General features: G+C 60.0%; 1 protein-coding gene across 1 annotated transcript; it reads right to left on the bottom strand.

Moving 5' to 3' along the window:
* Nucleotides 1-1,866: 1,866 nt before the first annotated feature.
* On the bottom strand, nucleotides 1,867-14,366 carry LOC133264172 (CLK4-associating serine/arginine rich protein-like). The gene is given in 21 exon segments (XM_061444106.1): nucleotides 1,867-1,915; nucleotides 2,020-2,044; nucleotides 2,179-2,261; nucleotides 3,084-3,130; nucleotides 3,375-3,433; nucleotides 4,916-4,976; nucleotides 6,223-6,262; nucleotides 6,336-6,485; nucleotides 7,707-7,958; nucleotides 8,081-8,275; nucleotides 8,360-8,401; nucleotides 10,273-10,331; nucleotides 10,333-10,350; nucleotides 10,431-10,522; nucleotides 10,609-10,704; nucleotides 11,226-11,286; nucleotides 11,288-11,375; nucleotides 11,465-11,549; nucleotides 11,642-11,721; nucleotides 12,691-12,792; nucleotides 14,209-14,366. Coding segments are annotated over 21 exon segments (1,836 nt in total). The 3' UTR covers nucleotides 1,867-1,872.
* Between the last annotated feature and the right edge of the window lie 1,889 nt (nucleotides 14,367-16,255).

The following is a 16,255-nucleotide window of genomic DNA, read 5'->3' as shown; positions in this document are numbered from 1 at the left end:
GCTATGGGATGTACAATGTGTGCTATGGGATGTACAATGTGTGTGCTATGGGATGTACAATGTGTGTGCAATGGATGTACAATGTGTGCTATGGGATGTACAATGTGTGTGCTATGGGATGTACAGTGTGTGTGCTATGGGATGTACAATGTGTGTGTGCTATGGGATGTACAATGTGTGCTATGGGATGTACAATGTGTGCTATGGGATGTACAATGTGTGCTATGGGATGTACAATGTGTGCTATGGGATGTACAATGTGTGTGTGCTATGGGATGTACAATGTGTGTGCTATGGGATGTACAATGTGTGTGCTATGGGATGTACAATGTGTGTGTGCTATGGGATTTACAATGTGTGTGTGCTATGGGATGTACAATGTGTGTGTGCTATGGGATGTACAATGTGTGTGTGCTATGGGATGTACAATGTGTGTGCTATGGGATGTACAATGTGTGCTATGGGATGTACAATGTGTGTGCTATGGGATGTACAATGTGTGTGCTATGGGATGTACAATGTGTGTGTGCTATGGGATGTACAATGTGTGTGTGCTATGGGATGTACAGTGTGTGTGCTATGGGATGTACAATGTGTGTGTGCTATGGGATGTACAATGTGTGTGCTATGGGATGTACAATGTGTGTGCTATGGGATGTACAATGTGTGTGTGCTATGGGATGTACAATGTGTGTGTGCTATGGGATGTACAATGTGTGTGCTATGGGATGTACAATGTGTGTGTGCTATGGGATGTACAATGTGTGTGCTATGGGATGTACAATGTGTGTGCTATGGGATGTACAATGTGTGTGCTATGGGATGTACAATGTGTGTGTGCTATGGGATGTACAATGTGTGTGTGCTATGGGATGTACAATGTGTGTGCTATGGGATGTACAATGTGTGTGCTATGGGATGTACAATGTGTGTGTGCTATGGGATGTACAATGTGTGTGTGCTATGGGATGTACAATGTGTGTGCTATGGGATGTACAATGTGTGTGCTATGGGATGTACAATGTGTGTGTGCTATGGGATGTACAATGTGTGTGCTATGGGATGTACAATGTGTGCTATGGGATGTACAATGTGTGTGCGCTATGGGATGTACAATGTGTGTGCTATGGGATGTACAATGTGTGTGCTATGGGATGTACAATGTGTGTGCTATGGGATGTACAATGTGTGTGTGCTATGGGATGTACAATGTGTGTGTGCTATGGGATGTACAATGTGTGTGTGCTATGGGATGTACAATGTGTGTGCTATGGGATGTACAATGTGTGTGCTATGGGATGTACAATGTGTGCTATGGGATGTACAATGTGTGTGTGCTATGGGATGTACAATGTGTGTGCTATGGGATGTACAATGTGTGTGCTATGGGATGTACAATGTGTGTGTGCTATGGGATGTACAATGTGTGTGTGCTATGGGATGTACAATGTGTGTGCTATGGGATGTACAATGTGTGTGCTATGGGATGTACAATGTGTGTGTGCTATGGGATGTACAATGTGTGTGCTATGGGATGTACAATGTGTGTGCTATGGGATGTACAATGTGTGTGTGCTATGGGATGTACAATGTGTGTGCTATGGGATGTACAATGTGTGCTATGGGATGTACAATGTGTGTGCTATGGGATGTACAATGTGTGCTATGGGATGTACAATGTGTGTGTGCTATGGGATGTACAATGTGTGTGCTATGGGATGTACAATGTGTGTGTGCTATGGGATGTACAATGTGTGTGTGCTATGGGATGCACCCCGTGTCCTCCGGGGGTCCCCCCTCTCCTCCCCCCCCATCCCCTCCATGCTCCTCACTCCCATTCCCATTTCCCACCTTTATTTGCCTTCGGGCCCCTCAGTGCCGGTAATGGGGGCTGCGGGACCGCGACCGGGAGCGCCTATGGGGGTGCAGAGACGGAGGCGTTGGGAATGGGGGGAGAGGGGGGGGTCTCCATGACCTGCGGCCCCCGGGCCCCCCGGATGTGGGGCGGGATGCTCCTACCTCCGGGACGAGCTGTATTCCCGACCTGCAAGCACAGGGAAGCGCTCGGGGACCCTTTCCCATGGGAATGCTGCTGCTTTTCCTTCCCTCCCCTCCCCACTGTGGGGCTGGGAAGCCCTTGTGCCCCACAGCTGCCCCCCCTGCCCCATAGGGACTCACTGTAGCGGGGGGACGGGGACCGGCTCTGGCGGCTGTACTGGCGCTCCCACTCCTCCCGCTCCTTCTCCCGGCGTTCCCGCTCCCTGCCGGGAAGGAAAAAGGGATGGGAATTCCGTTGGGAATGATGGGGGGATCCGTTGGGAATGATGGGGGGATCCGTTGGGAATGATGGGGGGATCCATGGGGAATGATGGGGGGATCCATGCGGAATGATGGGGGGATCCGTTGGGAATGATGGGGGGGAGCAGCGCAGCCCCCCCCCCAGGATCCGTTGGGAATGTTGGGGGGGATCCATGGGGAATGATGGGGGGGATCCACTGGGAATGATGGGGGGGGATCCATGGGGAATGATGGGGGGGAGCAGCGCAGCCCCCCCTGGATCCACTGGGAATAATGGGGGGATCCATGGGGAATGATGGGGGGGATCCATGGGGAATGATGGGGGGGATCCATGCGGAATGATGGGGGGATCCGTTGGGAATGATGGGGGGGAGCAGCGCAGCCCCCCCCCCGGGATCCGTTGGGAATGATGGGGGTATCCATGGGGAATGTTGGGGGGGATCCATGGGGAATGATGGGGGTATCCATGGGGAATGTTGGGGGGGATCCATGGGGAATGATGGGGGGGATCCATGGGGAATGATGGGGGGGAGCAGCACAGCCCCCCCTGGATCCACTGGGAATGATGGGGGGATCCATTGGGAATGATGGGGGGATCCGTTGGGAATGATGGGGCATCCATTGGGAATGATGGGGGGGATCCGTTGGGAATGATGGTGGGAGCAGTACAGACCCCCCCCGGATCCATTGGGAATGATGGGGGGATCCGTTGGGAATGATGGGGGGGATCCGTTGGGAATGATGGGGGGGATCCATGGGGAATGATGGGGGGGGGACACACTCACTTCATGCGGATCTTCCGGGCCATGGCTCGGAGCTCGTCCTCCCGCTCCTATGGGAGAGCAGGGACCCATAACCTGGTGTGTGCCCCCCTCCAGCCCCATAACCTGGTGTGTGCCCCCCTTCAGCCCCATAACCTGGTGTGTGCCCCCCTCCAGCCCCATAACCTGGTGTGTGCCCCCCCCCAGCCCCATAACCTGGTGTGTGCCCCATAACCTGGTGTGTGCCCCCGCCCCCCAGCCCCATACCTGGTGTGTGTCCCCCCCGCCCCATAACCAGGCTGTGCCCCCCCCAACCTGTCTCTCGTGTTCCTGCTGCAGCATCTTCTCCTGCGCTGCCTTCTTGTCAGCTTTAACTGCAGGGAACAGGGGGGTCAATGGGGACAGGGGGGGTCAATGGGGATGGGGGGGTCAGTGGGGACATGGGGGGGTTAATGGGGATATGGGGGTCAATGGGGACATGGGGGTCAATGGGGACATGGGGGTCAATGGGGACGGGGGGGTCAATGGGGACGGGGGGGTCAATGGGGACGGGGGGGTCAGTGGGGATGGGGGCGTCAATGGGGACATGGGGGGTTAATGGGGATATGGGGGTCAATGGGGACATGGGGGGGTCAGTGGGGACATGGGGGTCAATGGGGACATGGGGGGGTCAAAGGGGACATGGGGGTAGATGGGGATATGGGGGGCTCAGTGGGAACATGGCAGGGGTCAATGGGGATATGGGGGTCAATGGGGATATGGGGGGGTCAAAGGGGACATGGGGGTGTAAATGGGGACATGGGGGTCAATGGGGATATGGGGGGGTCAGTGGGGACATGGGGGGGTCAATGGGGACATGGGGGGGTCAATGGGGACATGGGGGGGTCAATGGGGACGGGGGGGTCAGTGGGGATGGGGGGGTCAGTGGGGACATGGGGGTCAATGGGGACATGGGAGGGTCAATGGGGACATGGGGGTCAATGGGGATATGGGGGGGTCAATGGGGACATGGGGGGGTCAATGGGGACATGGGGGTCAATGGGGATATGGGGGGGTCAATGGGGACATGGGGGGGTCAATGAGGACATGGGGGTCAATGGGGATATGGGGGGGTCAATGGGGACATGGGGGTCAATGGGGATATGGGGGGGTCAATGGGGATATGGGGCGGTCAGTGGGGATATGGCGGGGTCAATGGGAACATGGCGGGGTCAATGGGAACATGGCGGGGTCAATGGGGACATGGGGGTCAATGGGGGCGGGGGGTCAATGGGGATATGGGGGGGGTCAATGGGGATATGGGGGGGTCAAAGGGGACATGGGGGTGTAAATGGGGACAGGGAGGGTCAATGGAGACATGGGGTGTCTATGGGGTCTCTATGGGGTGCCCATGGGGTGTCTGTAGGGTCTCTATGGGGTGTCCATGGGGGCTCTATGGGGTGTCCAGGGGGTGCCCATGGGGTGTCTATGGGGTGTCCATGGGGTGTCTATGGGATGTCTATGGGGTGTCTATGGGGTGCCCATGGGGTGTCTGTAGGGTCTCTATGGGGTGTCTATGGGGTGTCCATGGGGTGTCTATGGGGTGTCTATGGGGTGTCCATGGGGTGTCTATAGGGTGTCTATGGGGTGTCTATAGGGTGTCTATGGGGTGTCCATGGGGTGTCTATAGGGTGTCTATGGGGTCTCTATGGGGTGTCTATGGGGGCTCTATGGGGTGTCCATGGGGTGTCTATAGGGTGTCTATGGGGTGTCTATAGGGTGTCTATGGGGTGTCTATGGGGTGTCTATGGGGTGTCTATGGGGTGTCTATAGGGTGTCTATGGGGTCTCTATGGGGTACAATGGGGGTGCTCTCACACTGCCGGTTCAGCGCCTTCTGCATGCGTAGCCTCAGCTTCTCCTGCGGGGTCAGCTTGGGCTGCAAGGACCCGGAGCCCCTGTGACCATGGGGGGCACACGGGGACGGCGCTGCAGCCCCCCACCCATGGGACCCATCCATGGTGGGACCCCCCCCCCAGCAGCACCCATTGGACCCATCCATGGTGGGACCCCCCCCTGCAGCACCCATGGGTGCTTGGGGGGCAACTGGGTGATGGAGACAGCCCATAGGAACAGGGGGGATCATGGGGAGTCCCATTGCCCCATGGCCAGCTCCCAATGGATCCCAATGCCCCATGGCCAGCTCCCAATGGATCCCAATGCCCCATGGCCAGCTCCCAATGGATCCCAATGCCCCATGGCCAGCTCCCAATGGATCCCAATGCCCCATGGCCAGCTCCCAATGGATCCCAATGCCCCATGGCCAGCTCCCAATGGATCCCAATGCCCCATGGCCAGCTCCCAATGGATCCCAGTGCCCCATGGCCAGCTCCCAGTGGATCCCATTGCCCCATGGCCAGCTCCCAATGGATCCCAGTGCCCCATGGCCAGCTCCCAATGCATCCCATTGCCCCATGGCCAGCTCCCAATGGATCCCAGTGCCCCATGGCCAGCTCCCAATGGATCCCAGTGCCCCATGGCCAGCTCCCAGTGCATCCCATTGCCCCATGGCCAGCTCCCAATGGATCCCATTGCCCCAGGGCCAGCTCCCAATGCATCCCATTGCCCCATGGCCAGCTCCCAATGGATCCCAGTGCCCCATGGCCAGCTCCCAGTGCATCCCATTGCCCCATGGCCAGCTCCCAATGGATCCCAGTGCCCCATGGCCAGCTCCCAGTGCATCCCATTGCCCCATGGCCAGCTCCCAATGCATCCCAATGCCCCATGGCCAGCTCCCAATGGATCCCAGTGCCCCATGGCCAGCTCCCAATGGATCCCAATGCCCCATGGCCAGCTCCCAGTGGATCCCAGTGCCCCATGGCCAGCTCCCAATGGATCCCAGTGCCCCATGGCCAGCTCCCAATGGATCCCAATGCCCCATGGCCAGCTCCCAATGCATCCCATTGCCAGCTCCCAATGGATCCCAATGCCCCATGGCCAGCTCCCAATGGATCCCAATGCATCCCATTGCCCCCTGACCACCTCCCCACAGATCCCACTGCCAGCACACCCCCCCCCCCCATATCCCAGGGGCTATCCCGGCCGGTCCCAGGCTCCCAGCGGGAAGCGGGATGAGCACGGGGGGGGGGCCCCCCCTTTTCCGCTGCGCTTCCGTTCTTACTGACTTTGGCAGCTCCCGTCTCTTTACCGGCTGCACTGTCAGGCCTGGGGGGGGGGAAGGGGTCAGGCTCCGGTATTCCCGGTATTCCCGGTATTCCCGGTATCCCCACGCCCTCACTTTTTCAGCTTCTCCCCCACGGCGGGCGATGCTGTGGGGCGCGGAGCCTTGTCCCGCTCCGGAGACTGGGATCTGCTGGCGCTGCGGGAATCGCTGCGGCTCCGGCTGCTCCGGCTGCTGCTCCAGTGGCGCCGGCGCCGGGAGCGGCTCCTGGGAATGGGGCAGAGGGGTCCATAGGGAATGCATTGGGGGGGGGGATGGAGAAGCCCCATGGAAAGGAGCTCAAGGGGAGCCAGCAACAGCTCTTTGGGTCCCATGGGATGCTCCATTGTGTTCTATGGGAGCTCCATTGCGTCCTATGGGGGCTCCCTGTTGTGTCCTATGGGAACTTCCCAGTGTGTCCTATGGGAGCTCCATTGCGTCCTATGGGACCCCCCCACTGTGTCCTATGGGATCTCCCCACTGTATCCTATGGATGCTGCACTGTGTCCTATGGGAATTTCCCACTGTGTCCCATGGGAGCTATACTGTGTCCTACGGGATCTCCCCATTGTATCCTATGGATGCTCCATGGTGTCTTCCGGGATCTCCCCACTGTGTCCCATGGGAGCTCTACTGTGTCCTAAGGGATCTCCCCATTCTATCCTATGGATGCTCCACTGTATCCTATGGAACCCCCCCATTGCGTCCTATGGGATCTCTCCATTGTGTCCTATGGGAGCTCCCCATTGTATCCTATGGATGCTCCACTGTGTACTATGAGATCTCCCCATTGTTTCCTATGGGATCTCCCCATTCTATCCTGTGGATGCTCCACTGTGTCCTATGGGATCTCCCCATTCTATCCTATGGATGCTCCACTGTATCCTATGGAACCCCCCCATTGCGTCCTATGGGATCTCTCCATTGTGTCCTATGGGAGCTCCCCATTGTATCCTATGGATGCTCCACTGTGTACTATGAGATCTCCCCATTGTTTCCTATGGGATCTCCCCATTCTATCCTGTGCATGCTCCACTGTGTCTGATGGGATCTCCCCACTGTGTCCTATGGGAGCTCCCCATTGTATCCTATGGACCCCCCCACATTGTGTCCTATGGGAGCTCCCCATTGTATCCTATGGACCCCCCCACATTGTGTCCTATGGGATCTCCCCATTGTGTCCTATGGGAGCTTCCCACTGTGTCCTATGGATGCTCCACTGTGTCCTATGGAACCCCCTCACTGTGTCCTATGGGATCTCCCCATTGTGTCCTATGGGAGCTCCCCCCTGTCTCCTATGGGATCTCCGCATTCTATCCTATGGATGCTCCACTGTGTCCTATGGGATCTCCCCACTTTATCCTATGGAACCCCCCCATTGTGTCCTATGGGATCTCCCCGCTGCGCCCCCCCAGAGGATCCCACCCTCAACCCCGCGGCCGCGCTCACCTGGAGCGGCGCCGGGAGCCGTAGCGATGGCCCCGCTCCGGGGAATAGGACCTGGATCGGCGGCGCCCGTTCCCGGAATAGCGGCGGGAGCGCGAGCGCGAGCGGGAATAGCGGCGGCCGTGCCCGTAGCGGCGCGAGGAACCCCCCCCCCCGCCGCCGCGGCGGGAGCGGGAGCTGGAGCGGGAGCTGGACGAGGAAGAGGACGACGACGGCGACGACGACGACGACGACGACGGAGACGACGCGCGGCGCCTGCAACGGAGCGCCGGCATCGCGCCGCGCATCCCATGGGAGCGGGGATGGAGGCGCCCACCCACAATGTCCCATCCCATTGGGGAGGAGGAGGAGGAGGAGGGTTGGGAAGCGGCACCCACCGGGACGAGGCGCCGTGGCCTGGCCCCGGTGCCGCGCGGGCTCTACCGGGCGCGGTGCCGGTGGCGGCGGTACCGGCGGTGGCGGGCTCCTCGTCGCTGCCGCCGAAGCTGGTGATGAAGGTGATCTTCTCCTCGCGGCCCGGAGACGGCGTCCGCGAGCGGGAGCGGGACCCCGAGCTCGACTCCGAGGGGGAGCTGTGGGGAGAAAGGGGTCAGGGGGTGGTTGTGGGGGGGGGGGGAAATGTGGGGCTGGGAAAGGGGGTGGGGGGGGGCACTCACCGTTTGTAGGGGTCGTAAGTGGGGCTGTCGCGGCGGGCGTAGCTGCGGAGGAAGAGCAAGGCCAGAGGGATGGGAACGGGAACGGCCCCGACTGCAGGGGATGGCGGGATGGGAGATGGGAATGGGATGGGGGCTGGATCCCAGCTCTGGGAATGGGATGGGGGCTGGATCCCAGCTCTGGGAGATGGGAATGGGATGGGGGCTGGATCCCAGCTCTGGGAGTTGGGAATGGGATGGGGGCTGGATCCCAGCTCTGGGAGTTGGGAATGAAGGGGATGGGTGCTGTATCCCAGCTCCAGGAGTTGGGAATGGGATGGGATGGGTGTTGCATCCCAGCTCTGGGAGATGGGAATGGGAGTGGGGGCTGGATCCCAGCTCTGGGAGTTGGGAATGGGATGGGGGCTGGATCCCAGCTCTGGGAGATGGGAATGGGATGGGGGCTGGATCCCAGGTCTGGGAGTTGGGAATGGGATGGGGGCTGGATCCCAGGTCTGGGAGATGGGAATGGGATGGGGGCTGGATCCCCAGCTCTGGGAGTTGGGGAATGGGATGGGGGCTGGATCCCAGCTCCGGGAGATGGGAATGGGATGGGGGCTGGATCCCAGCTCTGGGAGTTGGGAATGGGATGGGGGCTGGATCCCAGCTCTGGGAGATGGGAATGGGATGGGGGCTGGATCCCAGCTCTGGGAGATGGGAATGGGATGGGGGCTGGATCCCAGCTCTGGAGATGGGAATGGGATGGGGGCTGGATCCCAGCTCTGGGAATGGGATGGGGGCTGGATCCCAGCTCTGGGAGATGGGAATGGGATGGGGGCTGGATCCCAACCCCTGGGAGATGGGAATGGGATGGGTGCTGGATCCCAGCTCCGGGAGATGGGAATGGGATGGGGGCTGGATCCCAGCTCTGGGAGTTGGGAATGGGATGGGGGCTGGATCCCAGCTCTGGGAGATGGGAATGGGATGGGGGCTGGATCCCAGCTCTGGGAGATGGGAATGGGATGGGGGCTGGATCCCAGCTCTGGGAATGGGATGGGGGCTGGATCCCAGCTCTGGGAGATGGGAATGGGATGGGGGCTGGATCCCAACCCCTGGGAGATGGGAATGGGATGGGTGCTGGATCCAGCTCCGGGAGATGGGAATGGGATGGGGGCTGGATCCCAGCTCCAGGAGATGGGAATGGGATGGGGGCTGGATCCCAGCTCTGGGAGTTGGGAATGGGATGCGGGCTGGATCCCAGCTCTGGGAATGGGATGGGGGCTGGATCCCAGCTCTGGGAATGGGATGGGGGCTGGATCCCAGCTCTGGGAGATGGGAATGGGATGGGGGCTGGATCCCAGCTCTGGGAGATGGGAATGGGATGGGGGCTGGATCCCAGCTCTGGGAATGGGCTGGGGCAGGGCTGGATTTAGGGATCCCAGCTCCAGGAGTTGGGAATGGGATGGGGCAGGGCTGGATGTGGGATCCCAGCTCCAGGAGCTGGGAATGGGATGGGGCAGGGCTGGATGCTGGATCCCAGCTCCCAGGAGCTGGGAATGGCTGGGGCAGGGCTGGATGCTGGATCCCAGCTCCAGGAGCTGGGAATGGGATGGGGCAGGGCTGGATGCTGGATCCCAGCCTCGGGAATGGCCTGGATGCTGTATCCCAGCTCCTGGAGCTGGGAATGGGCTGGGGCAGGGCTGGATGCTGGATCCCAGCCTCGGGAATGGCCTGGATGCTGGATCCCAGCTCCTGGAGCTGGCAATGGGCTGGGGCAGGGCTGGATGCTGGATCCCAGCTCCTGGAGCTGGGAATGGGCTGGGGCAGGGCTGGATGCGGGGATCCCCAGCTCCTGGAGCTGGGAATGGGGCTGGGGAGGGCTGGTCGCTGTATCCCAGCCTCGGGAATGGCCCGGACGCGGGCTCCCCGCTCAGGACCCACCTGGGGGGCTGATCTTCCTGCCTTTCAAGCGCTTCTCCCGGAATTCCCTCCTCTGGGCGCCGGGAACGTCGGCCCTGCAGGAAGCAGCCGGAGCTCAGGGCCGCCTCCGGCAGCGGGGAGGCCGGGAAGGGATCCCGAGGGATCTATCCCGTACCGAGTACATGGCCTTCTCCTCTTCCAGAGCCTTGGCATTCTTGATGGCCTCAGCCTCCTCCTTGTCCTTGCGCAGCATCCTTGGGATGAAGGCTCCATCAGGGAAAGGAAGTGGGGGGGAACCCCGGGCATATCCATAGGGATTCTCCCTTGGGAATACGGCCCCGCTCCGGCCCTACCGGACAAGTCCCCCTCGGCCATGCCATAGGTGGTCGCCTGCTTGTTGAGGTCGGCCACTTGCTCCTGGTTGAGCTCATCCACGTCCACTTCCACATCTGGGAATGTCGGGAAGAGGGAGGAGATGAGAGCGGCGCCGGGGCTCAGCACCGGGAATGGGATGGGATGGGGGGATGGGATGGATGGGATGAATGGGATGGATGGGATTGATGGGATGGGATGGATGGGATGCGATAAGGGGGGATGGACGGGATGGACGGACGGGATGGATGGGATGGGATGGACAGGATGGGATGGGATGGATGGGACGGGATGGGATGGATGGGATGGGATGGATGGAATGGATGGATGGGGGGATGGCATGGGTGGGATGGATGGGATGGATGGGATGGGGGGGGATGGGGATGGGATAGGATGGGATGGATGGGATGGGGGGGATGGGATGGGATAGGATGGGATGGGGGGGGATGGGGTGGATGGGATGGGATAGGATGGGATGGGATGGGGGGGATGGGATGGGATGGATGGGATGGGATGGGATGGATGGGATGGGATGGATGGGATGGGATGGGATGGATGGGATGGGATAGATGGGATGGGGGGTGCATGGGCTCCATACCAATGTCAGGAATGACTTCATCCTCATCCGTGTTGCTGTTTTCCTCCTCGGAATCCTCCTCTTCCCGGGCCCTTCTCCGCGCTGTTTTCCAGCTCGGCCACGGTGCTGTCCTCATAGGTGTAGCCAATGGAAGCCTTCTTCTCCGCCAGCCTGGGCATGGGATGCTCAATCCTGGTTCCTTCCCCCCCCCGTTTTCCAGAGCCCGGGAATGGCGCGGCATTCCCACCGGGATAACTCACTTCTTCTTCTCCTCCTCGTTGGGCTTGGGCAGGCCCCCGTAGAGCTCATCCATGTAGATCTGGTACAGGCACTGCTCCTCCGAGACTGGAAACACAGGGGGTGGGATGCAGGGAATGGGTTGGGGGGGGGAGAGGGCACTGCCCCATAGCCTATGGGGCGCCCCATAGGGCACTCACTGCCGGCGAAGTCGTTCTGGACCAGGCCGCGGTAGCGCTCGTAGTTGCATTTGCGCTCGTCCGATTCCTGCTCCGGGGAACTGCAAGGGAAGGAGAAGGAAAGGAATTCCCATTGGGAAGGGGATTTCCAGGAGCAGCCACTGAGGGATCATTTCCCATTGGAATTCCCATTGGGAAGGGGATTTCCAGGAGCAGGAGCAGCCACTGAGGGATCATTTCCCATTGGAATTCCCTTTGGGAAGGGATTTCCAGGAGCAGCCACTGAGGGATCATTTCCCATTGGAATTCCCTTTGGGAAGGAAGGGAATTTCCAGGAGCAGGAGCAGCCACTGAGGGATCATTTCCCATTGGAATTCCCTTTGGAAAAGGAATTTCCAGGAGCAGGAGCAGCCACTGAGGGATCATTTCCCATTGGAATTCCCTTTGGAAAAGGAATTTCCAGGAGCAGGAGCAGCCACTGAGGGATCATTTCCCATTGGAATTCCCATTGGGAAGGGGATTTCCAGGAGCAGCCACTGAGGGATCATTTCCCATTGGAATTCCCATTGGGAAGGGGATTTCCAGGAGCAGGAGCAGCCACTGAGGGATCATTTCCCATTGGAATTCCCTTTGGGAAGGAAGGGGATTTCCAGGAGCAGCCACTGAGGGATCATTTCCCATTGGAATTCCCTTTGGGAAGGGGATTTCCAGGAGCAGCCACTGAGGGATCATTTTCCCATTGGAATTCCCTTTGGGAAGGGGATTTCCAGGAGCAGGAGCAGCCACTGAGGGATCATTTCCCATTGGAATTCCCATTGGGAAGGGGATTTCCAGGAGCAGCCACTGAGGGATCATTTCCCATTGGAATTCCCTTTGGGAAGGGGATTTCCAGGAGCAGGAGCAGCGCTGGGACATGGGGATGGAGCCAGATCCAAACGCATCCCTATGGGATACCCATGGATGACTCCCTCCACGGCACTGGCGGCTCCGCATTGATCCCATTGCAATTCCCTCCCCCCCCCGCCCAGTTCCAAGCCCCAATTCCCATTGGAATTCCGCCCCCCCCTCACATGGGGCTCAGCAGGGCCGGGCTGTAGCTGGGGATGTGATCCAGGTGCGCCCGCACGTCGAAGCGGTCGATCATGTTGTTGGTGTCCCCTTGCCAGGGCATCCTATGGGAAAAGAGGTGGGAATGCCGGGAATGCCCATGGGGAAGAGCACACACACCCCCGCCATTCCCATTGGAGCTCCCCCAATCCCATTCAGCTCCCCATTCCCATTGCAGCTCCCCATTCCCATTGCAGCTCCCCATTCCCATTGCAGCTCCCCATTCCCATTGCACCTCCCCATTCCCATTGCAGCTCCCCATTCCCATTGCACCTCCCCATTCCCATTGCACCTCCCCATTCCCATTGCACCTCCCCATTCCCACTGCACCTCCCCATTCCCATTGAGCTACCCATTCCCATTGCAGCTCCCCATTCCCACTGCAGCTCCCCATTCCCATTGCACCTCCCCATTCCCACTGCAGCTCCCCATTCCCATTGCAGCTCCCATTCCCATTGCAGCTCCCCATTCCCACTGCAGCTCCCCATTCCCATTGCACCTCCCCATTCCCACTGCAGCTCCCCATTCCCATTGCAGCTCCCCATTCCCTTTGCAGCTCCCCATTCCCACTGCAGCTCCCCATTCCCATTGCAGCTCCCCATCCCATTGCAGCTCCCCATTCCCACTGCAGCTCCCCCATTCCCATTGCAGCCCCCATTCCCATTGCAGCTCCCCTTCCCATTGCAGCTCCCCATTCCCATTGCAGCTCCCCATTCCCATTGCACCTCCCCATTCCCACTGCAGCTCCCCATTCCCATTGCAGCTCCCCATTCCCCACTGCACCTCCCCATTCCCACTGCAGCTCCCCATTCCCACTGCAGCTCCCATTCCCATTGCAGCTCCCCATTCCCATTGCACCTCCCCATTCCCATTGCAGCTCCCCATTCCCATTGCAGCTCCCCATTCCCATTGCACCTCCCCATTCCCATTGCAGCTCCCCATTCCCACTGCAGCTCCCCATTCCCATTGCAGCTCCCCATTCCCTTTGCAGCTCCCCATTCCCATTGCAGCTCCCCATTCCCACTGCAGCTCCCCCATTCCCATTGCAGCTCCCCATTCCCTTTGCAGCTCCCCATTCCCATTGCAGCTCCCCATTCCCTTTGCAGCTCCCCATTCCCATTGCAGCTCCCCATTCCCTTTGCAGCTCCCCATTCCCACTGCAGCTCCCCATTCCCACTGCAGCTCCCCATTCCCATTGCAGCTCCCCATTCCCTTTGCCAGCTCCCCATTCCCACTGCACCTCCCCATTCCATTGAGCTCCCCCATTCCCATTGCACCTCCCCATTCCCACTGCAGCTCCCCATTCCCATTGCACCTCCCCATTCCCACTGCAGCTCCCCATTCCCATTGCACCTCCCCATTCCCATTGCACCTCCCCATTCCCATTGCACCTCCCCATTCCCACTGCAGCTCCCCATTCCCATTGCACCTCCCCATTCCCATTGCAGCTCCCCATTCCCATTGGAGCACTGGACACCCACATGTTCACCGGGCTCTCGGCAGCCAAGGCCACGGCTGAATCCAGGTGGATTTTGCAGGCCCGGCCGTGGACCTGCAGGAATTGGGCTGGATCCTTCTTCTGGAGCGGGAAAACGGGAAGGGAAAGGGAAAGGGAGGGATGAGCAGTGGGGAGAGACATAGGGAAAAGGGGGAGCCCTGAGCCATAGGGAAAAGGGGGAGCCCTGAGCCATAGGGAAAGGGGCAGCCCTGATCCATAGGGAAAAGGGGCAGCCCTGATCCATAGGGAAAAGGGGGCGCCTGAGCCATAGGGAAAAGGGGGAGCCCTGATCCATAGGGAAAAGGGAGCCCTGAGCCATAGGGAAAAGGGGGAGCCCTGAGCCATAGGGAAAGGGGGAGCCCTGAGCCATAGGGAAAAGGGGGAGCCCTGAGCCATAGGGAAAAGGGGAGCCCTGAGCCATAGGGAATGTGGGTCCCAGAGCCCATGGTGGGGCCCCATTATCCCAGTCTCAGGGGGGGTCCATGCAGGGTGTTCCCATTCTCCCGGTTATGGGGGGGTCCATGGGGGCTGTTCCCATTATCTCAGTCCCATAGGGGGCTGCTCCCATTACCCCGATCCCAAAGCAGGGATGTTCCCATTATCCCAGTCCCATAGGGGGTGTTCCCATTACCCCGATTATGGGGGGGTTCCATGGGGAGCTGTTCCCATTCTCCCGGTTATGGGGGGGTTCCATGGGGGGCTGCTCCCATTATCCCGGTTATGGGGGGTTCCATGGGGGGCTGTTCCCATTATCCCAGCCCCATAGGGGGGCTGTCCCGGTTATGGGGGGAGGGAGGGTCCATGGGGGGGGGGGGGTTGACCCCGTTATCCCGGTTATGGGGTGGTTCCATGGGGCTGTCCCCATTATCCGGGTCTCACAGCGGGGTGTTCCCATTATTGCGGTTATGGGGGGGGTTCCATGGGGCCTGTTCCCATTGTCCAGGTTATGGGGGGGGTTCCACAGGGGGGGGCTGTCCCGTTATCCCAGTGATGGGGTGGTCCATGGGGGGGGGCTGTCCCCGTTAATCCTGGTTATGGGGGGTTCCATGGGGGCTGTTCCCATTATCCCAGTCCCATAGCGGGGTGTTCCCATTCTCCCGGTTATGGGGGGGATCCATGGGGGACTGTTCCCATTATCCCAGTCCCATAGCGGGGTGTTCCCATTATCCCAGTTATGGGGGGGTTCCAAGGGGGCTGTTCCCATTCTCCCGGTTATGGGGGGGGTTCCATGGGGGGCTGTTCCCATTCTCCCGGTTATGGGGGGATCCATGGGGGCTGTTCCATTCTCCCGGTTATGGGGGGGGTTCCATGGGGGGCTGTTCCCATTCTCCCGGTTATGGGGGGGATCCATGGGGGGCTGTTCCCATTCTCCCGGTTATGGGGGGGGTTCCATGGGGGGCTGTTCCCATTCTCCCGTTATGGGGGGCGTTCATGGGGGGCTGTTCCCATTCTCCCGGTTATGGGGGGGGTTTCCAAGGAGGCTGTTCCCATTCTCCTGGTTATGGGGGGGGTTCCATGGGGGGGCTGTTCCATTCTCCCGGTTATGGGGGGGTTCCATGGGGGCTGTTCCCATTCTCCCGGTTATGGGGGGGTTCCAAGGAGGCTGTTCCCATTCTCCTGGTTATGGGGGGGGGTTCCATGGGGGGCTGTTCCCATTCCTCCCGGTTATGGGGGGGGTTCCAAGGAGGCTGTTCCCATTCTCCCGGTTATGGGGGGGGTCCATGGGGGGCTGTTCCCATTCTCCCGGTTATGGGGGGGATACATGGGGGCTGTTCCCATTCTCCTGGTTATGGGGGGGGGTTCCATGGGGGGCTGTTCCCATTATCCCAGCCCCATAGGGGGGCTGTCCCGGTTATCCCGGTTATGGGGGGGGGGGGGGTGTTCCTCATTATCCCGGTTATGGGGGGGGTTCCATGGGGGGCGGGGCTGTCTCCGTTATCCCGGTGATGGGGGGTCCAGGGTGGGGGCAGGGGCTTTCCCCGTTATCCCGGTTATAGGGGGGGGGTTCCATGGGGGGCTGTTTCCCATTA

Source organism: Pezoporus flaviventris, unplaced genomic scaffold (assembly GCF_033815535.1).
Source record: "Pezoporus flaviventris isolate CSIRO_AGI_PZ_B2104156 unplaced genomic scaffold, CSIRO_AGI_Pfla_v1 ptg000690l, whole genome shotgun sequence".
Taxonomy (NCBI): domain Eukaryota; kingdom Metazoa; phylum Chordata; class Aves; order Psittaciformes; family Psittacidae; genus Pezoporus; species Pezoporus flaviventris.
Note: the sequence above shows the minus strand (reverse complement) of the source record. Positions and strands in the feature narration are given on the sequence as shown.